Here is a 15,531-nt window from a genome sequence, read left to right as displayed (position 1 = left end):
GGCGCTCAAGAGAAAAAGCCTGACGTTCATAAGATGAGGAGGAGCGCTTACGAGAAGCAGAGCGTTTGTGAACCAAGGTTTGGCTCTCTACAATTGGGTGCTCCGAAGAAAAACACTCTGGGCTGTCCCAATGGCTACAAGATGGACAAGGAGCGCTAACAGGTTCTTTGAACCTTTTACGAGGAACTTGGGGAGAGCATGTCACGTGTCCATTGCACACCTTTTCAAAGCCCATGACTCGTCCAGAAGTGCCATCAGCACCTGGAACTAGAATCCCCTGAACTTGAAGAGAGATAGTAGGCACATCCTTAGAGACGCCTTGCCAGTGGCTCTCCGTCGCAACCTGGGAATCAGCAACAGGTTCGTCCAAGGGGGCAAATACCCGTGGGCAGACCCCACTGACCTCCCTTAGGCTACCAATTTGACCCCTCCCAGGTTTAGGGGAGTATGCCATTGGCTTTTGCCTAGGAGAATTAGTGGGATGAGCAGCCACCTCCTCCACCAACACTTTACTAGCACTGTTCACACTCACTTTTTTCCATTAGGGCTTTCACCGAGGACCCTAATTGGCCCAAGGTCTCTGCAATCAACTTGAATCTCTTGTCAAACTTCACCTCGAGGCTGGCAATGGGGTCGGGTTCAGAAGTGGAAAGCCGGGTAAAGGAGAGGATGGAACAATTTGAGGACTGGGAACAGGAGTCACAGTTACGGGATCAGAAACAGGAACATTAGCATTAGCAACAGGCTGAGAAGATTCCTGGCTAACTAAAGACTCACTATTTTCTGCTCTAGCAGTCGCCTTTCTCTTATTGTCCCTAGCCAATTTGTTTAAGTGTGACTTCAACTCTTCCACTTTTTGTCATCCCAATCTATACACTCTTGACAATTAGTGTACAGCGTATGTGAATCATAGGTTTCCTGGTTAGTTGAGAACTGCAGCCTTTGCTGCAATACCTAATGCTAGTATAACTTGAGTCAGACATCATGAAGAAAAAAAGTCCACTAAAAACGGTCAAAATCAGGAAATAAGTCGTACTTAGTGAATTAACAGTCAATAATGGTCTCATAAAAGAAACTTAACACTATCTAAATGTGCCAAAAGGCTACCAAATACAAGAATGCTTCACCAATGAGGCAAAATGAACAATTGAAAAAGCAACAAATTCCAAAATAAAGCTGCTGCTAACAACTGATGTTCAGCCATCAGCCAGAAGAAACAAATTGAAGCTCTTTGCCATGTTGTTCCTCTCTTTCCCCAAAAGTGGGCAGGGAATGTCATCTACCCAAAACATTTGGCGCGAACGGCGAATTTCAAAATTTTAGCTGCCGTGAGAGTGGAAACTATAGCTTTGTAATTATTTGGTAAGTTATTTATATAAAACGAAAAATTGTGAATCCTGAAAATGCAAACATACCTCAGTAAGTTTTTCACTTTCTGGGCTGTGCTTCAACCTACTTTTCTACTAATTTTTGGTCAGTTGTTTTATCAAAACTGTTTTTGGATAAATGCAGAAGTATCTCCATTAAAAGCAGTGTTCAAACATGGAGACATAAATATAAATTCATCTAACAAAACTAAATGTACCAGGGAGGTGACAACTGCAGTGCACCATGGGTACTAAAATATATTCATTAGTAACAAAAGTACACTAAACTTACGATATTGTTATTACTGTATTTTCTTGGGTGCTTCAACTTATATCTCCTGCACAGGACTGAATTAAATTAAGTTCATTTAATAAATAATTCCAGCCTTAAATCCATCTCGAAGATGGCAGCTCAAGATTCTTTTCTACAATTGCTGCCTCTTCCATCATTCCTTTCAAGGCAACCTGAAACCATCCTACACTTCACTTACTATGTAGAAATCAGTAAATCACAAACTGCACAGTACAGTAACAACTTTTTTCCATGTTACGAAGCTCAGGAATTGTCTTCCAGCTTGTGCTCTTACTGACTCCTCAAACATTTCCTCCTTTAAAATGAAAGTCTATCACTTCCTTCCTATTACGCCTAACATTTCATTCTTTTTCCCTCCTTTTGAAAGTACAATTTTTATCTGGACTGAGCTAGATAACAATACTTCCTTGCTCGTCCCAACGGGGTTGCCTTCAGAAAGAAAACAAGTACAAATCTGTTACATCAATTACAATCTAAATCTGACTTGTATGACATAAATCACAGACATTACCAAATTCATCCAATTTATGCAGGCATTCATGCAATATCAATAAAAGATATAATGCACCTACAAGAGCTATTAGACTTTTTAATATCAAACTAAAAATTAAATAATAAAAAAAGTATAGAATGCCAACAACCTTTACCAAACCCTTTTCAGCCACAGAGGGAGGACCTCAAGAGCAATTTTACTGAAAACTCATTAGATTTGATTTAAAGAAACAACGCACAGGTAACTACTGAGAGCATGATTCGTCAAAGACTTATATTTCAAAGAAAATCACAAAAACTTATCATGCATCATTATCTGCATTAATGAAAGTTCAGGAAACATGCAAGACAGAACACACTCAAGGAAAAAATATATATAACTAATACTACTTTGTATGCTATATATTTCCTGTCACTGACAGAGGGTTGGTCTTCAAAATCATTAAGTTACATGAGGCTTTGAGTAAACAGCTGGGGCCCTTGTATAACACCATAGCCAGGTGGAAATAGTATACAGAGCTAGATTATGGAAAAGAAAAGTCTTTCACATTACTCCCCATATTATTCCTATGAAAGGCTATGAAATACATACTGTATGTCACTTTACTCCACAACGATTACAGATAACTAGGAAAAATTAGCTAATGTGAAAATCTATGAAAAATTCCTACAATAAGGACTCATCAATAAGGGTGATAAGTGAGGGGAGGGATTTTATAAAAAAAAAAAATAAAAGCAATAACATCATTATACCAACCATCGATCACTTTCTCTTCACAACTATCCTCTGGAAGAGCATGCAAAGACAATGACATCAGTCCTTCATCATGATAATGGGATTATGCACACAGAAAAAATACTGTACATAAAGCAAAGGGGAAAAAATGGACTAACTGTAATAACAACAGTACACAGCAATGTGACAGCGCTTCAACTTTAGGATACATTTACTAACAACAAACATCATTGGCTTTTATCTTTTTCACTTACCTCTTTGTCTCTCATTTTCTGCAAAAGAAAAAGAAAAGCTTTATTAAAATCACTTTGTCTGTTGAACAAATTACCCCTGGAAAAGATATAGCACTGAGTCTAAAAGAAAAGAAATGACCTATAAGCCAAATAAAATGTTGATCAACAATAACCTATGCTTTTCCCAAAGGTATCTACAGTAAGCTATACTTCTCCAAAAGGTATATGAAAATCTCAGGTAAAACAGTAAAAAACTGAACAGGACAGAACTGTTTAAAATATAAAAAAAGAAACCCTCATGACTACAAAACAAAAACATACCATTGTACAAACCAACCTGCGAGTCATCTAATGCAATAACAACCAAACAATGTGGGGACAGCCAAACCAGGAAAAAAAGAAGTATAAAAAGGTTTAAAATTAATGTAGGTCTATATACAAATTCTGAGCAATACAAATAATGAAATGAATCCAAAACTGATAAATTGGGTCTTCAAAGATTTCCTGGTAAAGAAGAAAGGCCTCTGAAATGACCTACAACAGAAAGGGGGAAGAAGACAGATACCATTAAATAAGAACATAATCTCCTTAACAGGCACTCAGGAGAGTGCTCAAGGAACACGCCATCTAATTAACTTGGGGAATATTTAAAAGGGCAGCCATTCTTCCCACGTGATGCTCATGATAGGGGAGCAAATAAGGCCAGAAAGATATGAAATGCATAATTTCCTGATGTGACAAAAAAATATTCTTTACTACTTACTGCACTATGCATTTTTGTTCACTTTAGGAAAAATGCTAAATTCAATTAATTCCGGAGCTCCAAATTTTCAAGAGGAAGATATTTATTATCCTTTACTGACCTAAGGAAAATAATTTTTTAAAACACATGAATCATTTCAACCCTCCAGATTCCTCTTCATGGAAAGATCCCAATCTAAAATAGGGATTTTCCCCGTCCATTTCATGGAAACATTTGGATTATGATATGAACAACAAGCAAGAGATTAATACTAACCCACTTTAGCATATTTCCCAAATAATGCCAAACAAATGCTGTGTACACCCGTTGCATCCTAAGTCTACTATGGTATCTTTCAAAGCTAGGTAACTTGTGTCCATCTGATCCACTACTTATCCCAAAATGGTATTTAGATGCCTTCCCCCCTTGCTTACAATATACCGTACAGTATTATCCAGTAAAGAATACTCATGCCTTCCCAACCTTCATTCAAAGGCTATTGCAGGGAAACTTGTTACCTTTTGGAAATTTAACCAACAAAACCATCCACTGTATATATTCCTACAGAGACACAATATTCATTCAGTACTTGTGAATGCATAACGGTACGTTTTCCTGAAACTGTATAATTAAAGTGGTTCTACCTGCCTATTGTTGTAGGTTATTATGTTGCAAAAGTTTTTAATGTTGCAAACACCACGAATCCAATCCTTTTTTCTGTTTCCAGATCACCCAGATCACTTGCACAAAAACTCTAGTAAGACAATTCTTCCAAATCTAAATTATGTTGCCTGCACGGTGGACTGTCAAGAATCTCATTGCCTTCACTCCTGACACCCTAAGAGAATTAAATTTCAGTATCAAATTTTCTGATAATGGGCTTCATTTTCTTTGTCTCCAAGGCAGTTTCCACCCATTTTTACAGCCTTCTTATCCTCCAATTCTTTTGTCATCTTTGCTGAATGAAATGAAATTCAATCTACTCTAATCACCATTTTCTTGTTCATATTGCTTCACAACTGCCTACGATAGATCAAGTGGTCCCAAAAACCAACATTGTCTCTGTGAAATTATGTATTATGCTTCCATGTTCATTTCTTTATCCAAATCACCTAAAACTTTGCATCAGCTTTATCCATACACTCCTTGGAATACTCTGTATTTCTTTTACAGACCATTATGACTAACCCTCATAACCCACACACAAACAATGACACTGGGCAACCATTTTCAAAACTGTAATGGTTTTATGATTAATAAAGAGAACATTAATTATCAATTTAAAACACAGCAGGTTGCGAGCAAATATTCCAATTTGGGCAATTACAAGTAACTGAACATACAGTCAGTCAGTTAAGATTACAGCTAAAACCAATCTGTAGGGTAAATGTATGGAGGGTTCATTACTCCTACTGGCTGAGAGACATTCCAAGCAGAGTAAAGCATAGCCAATCATAACCCAGCTTAATCCAGCTTTGTTTCCTGTACCTCCTAGCAACCCTCATCTTTCTTCCTGAAAATGTGTGATCAACTAGTGCCATGACAAAAATTACTGCTCTTGTAGCTGTGCCCTATGCTCTGAAGCTGTTTTCTCCCTGAAGCTGTTTTCTCCTAGTTTCAGCTTTCTAATTGTGTCACTCCCTACCAACAGGATGAGAAAAATGCTTAGCTGAAGATCTTGTACAAACAAGGGCAGGAGAGGTCCTGTGACCATCAGCACTGTAGACATTCCTAAGGTGAAGCTACGTAATACAGTATTACCAGCTCCAAACACAAGCCTTTGGCCAACAAAAGCATGAGAACCTAGCAAAGGTCAACTTGGAAGACTGATCAGACCACTCTTATCTGCTATGTATCAGCAACAGCATTCTTTAGGTGTGACGGTTTGTAGTGCTGAGCTGAATACTTCTGAGAAGTTTGGGCATTTCCAAAGACTAATTTCAAAGCTTCAAACGGCTGGCTCATCTGGTTCAAATTCTGACAGTATTACGAACACAGACTCATTTCAAAACTTTGAACATCTCATGAGGAAAGCACTGACTACCTTTGGAAATACAGAGTACTGTACCCCAATTCTGCGAATGTTACCTTGCTGACAGATTGGTAAGTGACAAGTACAGTATTACTGTATATAAATACTTCCTGGGGTACACATGCTTACCTCAGTTGTGGTTAGTTCACTATGCTTCAATACTACCACAGCCAATATTTAAAATTTGGATTTACAATCCTATATGCAATAAGTGATTTATTATTAAATAGCTTACGAAACTGCTCACTGACAATTACCATATCAGGTGTTTTTCTACCATCAAATAAGCCACCTATGACCTTGCTGATGAACCAAGGAATTACCATGTAAACATTTCACGGAGATATTCTTAGGTGAAGTAACTGATATGTTTAAAGATGAAGTGGGAAATCACTGTACAAAACACAGTAACCCATCTGTGTCTAAACCACTCCAAAGCACATCTGCCTTTGTTGTTCAGGTGCCTGATACCTCAACCTCTTGAGTGGTGTCAACAGTAGGACACATGACCAAACTTCAGTATCACATCTTCCCCCCAAACATGTCTCCCAGTGGTACCATAGGATTACTTCTTGACATACTGTATACGTGGCTTATTAGGCTATACATGAAATATTCTTCCAGTAAGATAAATGTCCTGTATGTTGTAATTAAATAATGTCCCCGGGTACCATACTACAAGGACATATGAGCAAGAAAGAATTACCAGGTGCCTACTGTTAAAAGTACATTTACTTTGTAATTTTTCAATAATCTGGCTGGTTGAAAATTCTATACAGTACTTGTTACTTAACAATAAAAGTACTGAACATACAGAATTATATAAAAATGCATTAATGTTGTATATTATGCTACCAGCTGTTGATGTTTTTAAGTATACTTATTGGAAGTGCAGTACTTTCTGTATCATACTGTAAGGTACATGCTATATACATCACTATTTACAACTTTATTCTGAATGCATACAAGTGGATTTTCTTCAGCCTCTATTCAGTACACCTCGCTTATCCTGACTAACTGGGGGGAGACCATATTTGGTTTTGCTGAAAGGTTAGTTTTTTATTCTGACTATAAAATTTAAAAAGATTTCTTTTTGTTTTATATTCTAGTGTAACGTTTTATAAGCTCACTTCATTCAACAGCAAATTACTTATTACTTCATATGACAGAGCTATGAAACACTTGGACCATTTTATTTCACTAAACTTACTTTCACTAATTTACACTGTAAGGAATTTTTTTATTGCCTTATTCTAGGGTAATAGTAATTTTGATATTCATTTCACTAGATCTGCTATTAAAGCTTTCTGAACAATTAAACTAAACATATCATCTTAGTCAGGGTGCTGCGTGACTGACTGTCAGTGCCACAGTATTTGATAAAAAAAAAAAAAAAAAAAAAAAAAAAAAAAAAACCACTGAAAATTTTTTTATTCTGTACCATCGATTCTCTATCTCATCACTAGTATCGGCAGTACTGATACTTCACCATCAATCTGCACATCACTACACATTATAAACCTTTACCTAAATCTTCCTGGTTTTAGCAGTTTAAACTGAAGTCATTTGGCTAGGAATTAAAGCTTTGAGGAGTTATCATTCTCTCCCCAATTTTCCCACCAGCCATTACACATACATTAATGTTTTTACTTGTACATTTTGAGCTGTTTCTAAGGGATGATGTGTCTTAATAAATCACAAAATGTGTTTTAGAAGTGTAACCAAGAAGTGCAATTTGAGTTTCTGCAATAAGATACTTTTTTACTTTGGAGGCATCATGCCTTGTTAGCTTGTTTTGATGGTATCCATGTGCTCATTGCTTATGCATTTAGTATACAACTGCTCTAATTACTGATTTGTCATTCATATTACACTGACTAAAGCAACATCAGAGTAAAGACAAGTTTTTTTCATTTTCACTTAATCTAATCACAAAGTTTTGTCACAGTAATACTGCATTTAATACTGAGCACTAATACACATGGTTTTCTAATAAATGTTAACAGGGACTTCTGAAAGGCCTGGCAGGGACTCATGCTAGAAAAGGTTGAGAACCACTGACATAAGCGTACAGTACTGTATTTATCACTATTAATTATTAAAGGTGTAATGGAAATCAGTTTTTCCTTCTTTCACTTCTTCCCCAAGAATAACCAAACCAAACATACCAATGAAGTTATAAAACATCAAAGTTACTAGCTATGCCTACAGGCTAGTCTATCTTAGGGACGCATAACGTAAGGTGTAATGTACCAACCTATATCTACAGAATTGCAGTCATAAATTCATTAACACTGTAATGCAACAATTTTTCTTTGTTTCGACAATTTTCTAATCATATGCCTAAAACAGTAGACTGTATGTAAGCATAACTATTAAACTTTATATATCAAACTGTTTTCTGTTACTTTCATGTTTTGAAGGCTTATTTTATCATTTTTTTTTTTTTTTTTGGTATATGATGAACAGCAGTGCTCAATTAACCCTTAAACGCCTATTGGACGTATCATACGTCGACTAAAATTGTCTGTTGGGTGCCAAGTGGACGTACCGTACGTCGACTACAAAAAATTTCAACCTTCGGTCAACTTTGACTCGACCGAAATGCTCGAAAAATGCAATTGTAAGCTAAAACTCTTACATTCTAGTAATATTCAATCATTTACCTTCATTTTGCAACAAATTGGAAGTCTCTAGCACAATATTTCCATTTATGGTGAATTTTTGAAAAAAACTTTTCTTACGCACGGGCGGTAACTCAGCCGAAAATTTCATAAATTCTTTCGTCATTTTGTCGTAATTTTTACAGTTCTATATTAGCCGTTACATAAAGTTTTATATATGAAAATGTGCGCAATTTCATGAACAATACAGCAAAATACAACCCATGGTTATAGCTTTTATCAGTTTGGAAATATTTTCATATAAACCACGATAACTGCCAAAATTTCAACCTTCGGTCAACTTTGACTCGACCGAAATGGTCAAAAAACGCAATTTTAAGCTAAAACTCTTATGATTTAGTAATATTCAATCATTTACCTTCCTTTTGCAACCAATTGGAAGTCTCTAGCACAATATTTCGATTTATGGTGAATTTAAAAAAAAAAAATTTTCCTTACGTCCGCGCCAGAAATTCTTTCGTCACGTTGTCGTAATGTTTGCACTGTTTTATATTAGTCGTTACATAAAGTTTTATATATGGAAATGTGCGCAATTTCATGTAGAATACAACAGAAAATAACTCATGGTTGTAGCTTTTATCAGTTTTGAAATACTTTCATATAAATCACGATAACTACCAAAATTTCAAGCTTCGGTCAACTTTAACTCGACAGAAATGGTCAAAAAACGCAATTATAAGCTAAAACTCTTACATTCTAGTAATATTCAATCATGTACCTTCATTTTGCAACAAACTGGAAGTCTCTTGCACAATATTTCGATTTATGGTGAATTTCTATAAAAAAAAAAAAAAAAAATCCTTAAATCTCGCTGCTGCGGTAACTCGGCGAACATCTCAGAAATTCTTTCGTCATGTTGTCGTAATGTTTGCATCGTTTTACATTAGTCGTTACATAAACTTTTATTATGAAAATGTGCGCAATTTCATGTAGAATACAACAGAAAATAGCTCATGGTTGTAGCTTTTATCAGTTTTGAAATATTTTCACACAAATCACGATAACTGCCAAAATTTCAACCTTCGGTCAACTTTAACTCGACCGAAATGGTAAAAAAATGCAATTGAAAGCTAAAACTCTTACATTCTAGTAATATTCAATCGTTTAACTTCATTTTGCAATAAATTGGAAGTCTCTAGCACAATATTTCGATTTATGGTGAATTTTTTTAAAAAACATTTTCCTTATGTCTGCGCGGTAACTCGGCTGAACATCTCAGAAATTCTTTCGTCTCGTTGTCGTAATATTTGCACCGCTTTATATTAGTCGTTACATAAAGTTTTATATATGAAAATGTGCGCAATTTCATGTATAATACAACAAAAAATAACTCATGGTTGTAGCTTTTATCAGTTTTGAAATATTTCTATATAAATCACGATAAATAGAAAAAATTTGACTTTTGGTCAACTTTAACTTGACCGAAATGGTCGAAAACTGCAATTGTAAGCTAAAACACTTACAGTCTACTAATATTCAATCAATTAGCTTCATTTTTCAACAAACGGGAAGTCTCTAGCACAATATTTCGATTTATGGTGAATTTTTGAAAAAAAAACATTTTTTTACGTCCGCGCGTTACGAACTCATGCATCATTTTGTGATAATATTTTCTCTGTGTTGCTTTGATCGTTTTAAAATTTGTTATATACCAAAATCATCGCAATTTAGTGTACAATACAACTAAAAAAAATTAACTCATTAGCTTTAACTGTTTTGCTTATAGCGTGATTTGTATACAATTATATACGAGTTTTTTTTTTTTTGTCATATATTCCAATATTTATATATGATAATGATATTTTTTTTCATTTCTGATGGTTGCATACTAAACTTCAGGCAATGACAAAAAAAATGAGCCAAAAATGAACTCTTAATCTTAAAAACTAAGCGTGCTGTGATTTTTTGAAAAAAACTTTTTTTCCGCTTTGGCGCTAACTCACCGAACGCCGCCGGCATACGGGAGACGTTTTTGTAAATAGGGCTTCGGCGTTAAAGGGTTAACAGACAACTGGCTTGCCATTTTTAATGGAAATTTTCAACTGAGACAATCAGCCCATTATACTTCACTAAATTTTTTGGTACCATTAATACTAACTGTAATAAACTGTTTTGACTTATGGTATACATGTACTGTATATGTATTCTATTGTTTGGATGTCCTTATTACATTAGGTAGCAGCTTTAGAAACCTATGCTCCCTGAGGTTCAAAAATATCCAGCAAATCCATAAAGTAATCCATATTTTTTCTGATTATCCTGAAAAGTCAGGATGAGCAAGGTTTTACTATAAAAGTGTGGGGTACAGAGTTCATCCTTTTCACCTCTGGATTCATGGTTCACATTATGTATTACATACATTAGTCTGTACTCTACTAATCATCTCCATTTCAATTTTGAGTGCAACCAGTAGCAATCCATTTAAAGAAACAACTGACCCAACTTGGATGTTTTGGGTGAGTTTTATGGAAAAATATAACTACTTGGCAGTGTTTTGTGGTACTATACAGTGATTGCTTCATTGTTTGTAGGTTTTACAAGTTCTCACTTTGTATATACAACAGGACATCTCTTAGGAAATTTAGGCCAGGGTCGCAAGGTTTTACATATGCCAAAACCACATATTAAGTCAAATTTCGATGTACAGATGACATGAGACCCATGGGCCAGAATGCTCACCTGAGCGACCTTACTGTACCTGCAATTATGCGATTGAGATTTTTCCCATGTATTAAAAAGTAAAATTCTGGACCCAAATTATGGCCCTACCATAGAACCAAGAACCATGGTTTGATCAACCTGCATCTAAGTTATATTAAAAAGTAAAATTCTGGACCCAAATTATGGCCCTACCATAGAACCAAGAACCATGGTTTGATCAACCTGCATCTAACTTAAACTACATGAGAATGATTGCATATTAATTTGACAAACTGTAGGCAAAATGTAGCCATTCTATAAAATAAGATTTTAAAGACTTGTCCCATATTTCCCTTAACAAAACTTTAAGAACCTTAATTGTGGCCCAATCCTGGCCCCAGGGGCAGTGGTTTGAAACAACTTAAACTGAAACTGTGCAACACAAGGAAGCTTTTATTAAGTTTTATAATTTCTGGCAGCTCCTAGTACTCAAGATCTTTTAAACTGCCCTGCCCTACTGACAATCATTTATTGTCCTCTTAGATAAGTGCAAGGGGCTCATTTCAGAAAACTTGACACCTCTCTACTCAGGCATTATCTTGGCTAATTATATTTGAAATTAATCCAATGGTTCTTGAGAAGTTGAAAATATAAATAGTTTATGTCTGACATATAAAAAGATATTAGACATGCTTTCATATAGGAAAACCTTTGATCAGTTTAAAGTGAGGTTACTAGACACTAAAGGTTAACTAATTGGTGCCATATACACATGAGCAAAATATAATCCCAGTGGTTAACCAAAGGTACTGTGCAATACAATTTCAAATTTATGAATTAAATTACTTGTACTGCTCTGTCATATTGCATAAGATTTTATAGAAAATAGTAACTGTTCTAGATTCAGCAATAACATACACTGCTTACTACTTGACAGGTTTAAATGATAATCATCTAGTGTTTGCAGGTATTCTGATGAGGTGAAGGTGGGGGCTACGTGACACAGAATTAACATGGCTCCTGATATCATTTAAGGGTATTTACCTCTGTTTATCGGAGGTAAATCTTTTTAATCTTATAGAATTATGAGCTGAATTTTCAAATCTTTTAATATTATTATGAAGTTATGAGAAACACTTACAAAAAAAAGAATATGACTGGGCTGAATTTTCAAATAATTGAATATTACTAAGAAGTTTGGGAATATGACAGACTTAAATTACCCAGTATGAATTGGTAGGTTAATGATTTAACTGTTAATCCTTTAGAGCAGGGGCTGCCAACTCAGGGGGTCGGAATGCTCATTATGTGGGGTCATAAGCAGGTCATGGGGTCAGTGGGGTTGATGAGGTACCCCCAGGGAATGGGTGCACAAAACGTCCAAGCTGGGGTACTAGGTATCATGTTCAATTCAATGATTTGTATACAGTACAGTAGTAACAGTTACTAGTATTCTCATCATAATTGCCAAATCTGATGAGCAGCATGTTATCAAGTTATGAAGTGTTAAAATAGTATCATTTTGTAAATGCCAAATCTGAGAATTTCATTTATGATTAGCTACCTTTTTGTAAACTAAATTTAAATGTTTTCTGTTTCTCTTTTACTTAAATGCCACCATATGATAAAAAATTATCAATAATGCTGTAAAAATACAAATAAACATAACTACTTGGGATATAATAAATAAACAAATATATATACAGGCAGTTCCCAGTTCCAGCGGCATAAGTTAATGGTGTTTCGGTGTTACAGCTCTTGGCTAATGACGTCCTTAACCAGATTTTCGGCACCGTCCTCTGGTTAACGGCACTGTGAAGTGGGGATTTCAGTGCAGATCCACAATTAACAGCGTCATTAAGTGGGGATTTTGGGGCTGATCTCTGGTTAACAGCGCCGATATCTGGTTAACAGCACTGTTAAGCAGGGTTTTCAGCACTATTATCGCCGAATTTCTGTTAGCGGCGCTTGGCCAAGGACGGAACCCCCACCATTAACCAGGGACTGCCTCTGCGTGTGCCTGTTTATCTATCTATCTATCTATATATATATATATATATATATATATATATATATATATATATATATATATATATATATATATATATATATATATATATATATATATATATATATAAATATATATGTATATATATATATATATATATATATATATATATATATATATATATATATATATATATATATATATATATATATATATATATATATATATATATATATATATATATATATATATATATATATATATATATATATATATATATATATATATATATATATATATATATACACATACACACATGGTTACACTGTATCATATTTACAAAGATATTTTTGTATTTGTAAATATGATATATACAGTATAACCATACTTTGTAAATAAAAAAATTCCTTTTATACAACTATTAAGCATTGTTTTGTAGCTGCAGTAGAATAGGCTATCCATTTCATATTTTCTAAGTCATGCCTAAACCTTTCGACCCTCAAAGTGGTTCATCCCTTTAATCCCTGGATCAATCACAGCTCAGGTCTACTTTTCCATCCGCATGTAGAGACAAAATGATCGTAAATTCAAATTGTAAACCAGTAGTCACTTCAAAATGCCACAGAGTGGAGAAACAGCTGTCGTGACAGAAAACAATAGAACAGAGAAGTTTGTGTGCTCTTCACCGAAGGTTGACGCCAGAGAATCAGAAAAAACTCCGACGATATGAAGATTCCGGCAAAAACTCATTGATGCCACAAAAGAAATTGCTGTCAATGAAAACTGTCTAAGAGAAAAACTATGCCCTAAAAGTACTGGCAGTTCCCGGGTTATGACGGGGGTTCCGTTTTTACGCCGCCTTGTAAACCAAAAATCGTCGTAAACTGAAAAATTGTAGAAAATCATCAAAAACCCCAAGAAAACCTTACTTTTAATGCTTTGGGTGTACTGAAAACGATTTAAACTCCATTTTTATTGAGTTTTTCATAAAAAAAAAAAAACCTCCAAATTTTTATTATTCTGCCGTTTTGGAGCCATATTTCTTCTGTCGGATCAGCATAAGACGCATCGTAAACCCAGAACATGCGTCATGAATATATTTGAAAAGTGTAAGAATCTCGAACGTTGTGAGCCAGACCCGTCATAACCTGGGGACTGCCTGGATGTATGTATGTATGTATGTATGTATGTATGTATGTATGTATGTATGTATATATATATATATATATATATATATATATATATATATATATATATATATATATATATATATATATATATATATATATATATATATATATATTATACTGTATATATACAGAATATATATATATATATATATATATATATATATATATATATATATATATATAATGTATATAATATATATATACAGTACATACATATATAATATATATACAGGCATCACTGGTTAACGGCGATCCATTTTACGGCGCTGGTTTAGCGATGAAAATCCGCAATTTCCAGTGGCGAAAATCGCCAATTTCCACTTATCGGCGCCAATACATACCTAACAGAGGTGTTGATAACCAAAAATCGGCACCGACAAGCCCCAAAAATCAGCGAAAAAGTGCCGACAGAACCCCCGCCGATAACCGGGGACTGCCTGTACACACATATACTGTGTATATACATACATACATACATATATATATATACACACATATATATATATATACATATATATATATATATACACATATATATACATATATATATATACATATACATATATATATATACATATACATATATATATATACATATATATATACATATACATATACATATATATATATACATATATATATATATATATATATATATATATATATATATATATATATATATATATATATATATATATATATATATATATATATATATATATATATATATATATATATATATATATATAAATATAAACCTGGGGTCGCACTGAACAGGTGAAAGTGCTGAATGGGGTCGTGCTAAGAAAAGCCTGGGAACCCCTGCTCTAGAACCAAATGATATGGGGAATAAAAGCAATAGAGACAACAGTTCCTTGAACACCAACTACCAATGCAAGATGTCAAATCAATTTGAATTGAAATTTATAAGATTAAAGCCTTAAACAGAGCCCAGATGGAAGCACATTATATAAATGCTGTTAAAAATTTGGAACCTTCCTATGTCCAACAAACAATCACCCTACACAAGCTCTGCTTCACGATAAACAACTGCAAAATGAAGGAAAAACTTTAGCCTAACTGTTTATAATTAC

The 15,531-nt window shown here is 34.3% G+C and overlaps 1 protein-coding gene across 9 annotated transcripts in view; it reads right to left on the bottom strand.

Moving 5' to 3' along the window:
- The window catches only part of gish (casein kinase I gish), a 231,730-nt gene that overhangs the window by 141,712 nt on the left and 74,487 nt on the right, over window positions 1-15,531 (bottom strand). For 6 of the 9 annotated variants that reach the window (XM_067091732.1, XM_067091729.1, XM_067091735.1 and 3 more), the window contains exon 4: window positions 3,163-3,180. The exons of the other annotated variants lie outside the window; for them this stretch is intronic. In XM_067091732.1, coding sequence (XP_066947833.1) covers window positions 3,163-3,180 — 18 coding nt within the window. The remainder of the gene's footprint in view (window positions 1-3,162; window positions 3,181-15,531) is intronic. 9 annotated transcript variants of the gene reach the window in all.

Source organism: Macrobrachium rosenbergii, chromosome 48, assembly GCF_040412425.1.
Source record: "Macrobrachium rosenbergii isolate ZJJX-2024 chromosome 48, ASM4041242v1, whole genome shotgun sequence".
NCBI classification, from domain to species: Eukaryota; Metazoa; Arthropoda; class Malacostraca; order Decapoda; family Palaemonidae; genus Macrobrachium; species Macrobrachium rosenbergii.
The sequence above is the reverse complement of the archived record's forward strand: the minus strand, read 5'-3'. Positions and strand labels throughout refer to the sequence as shown.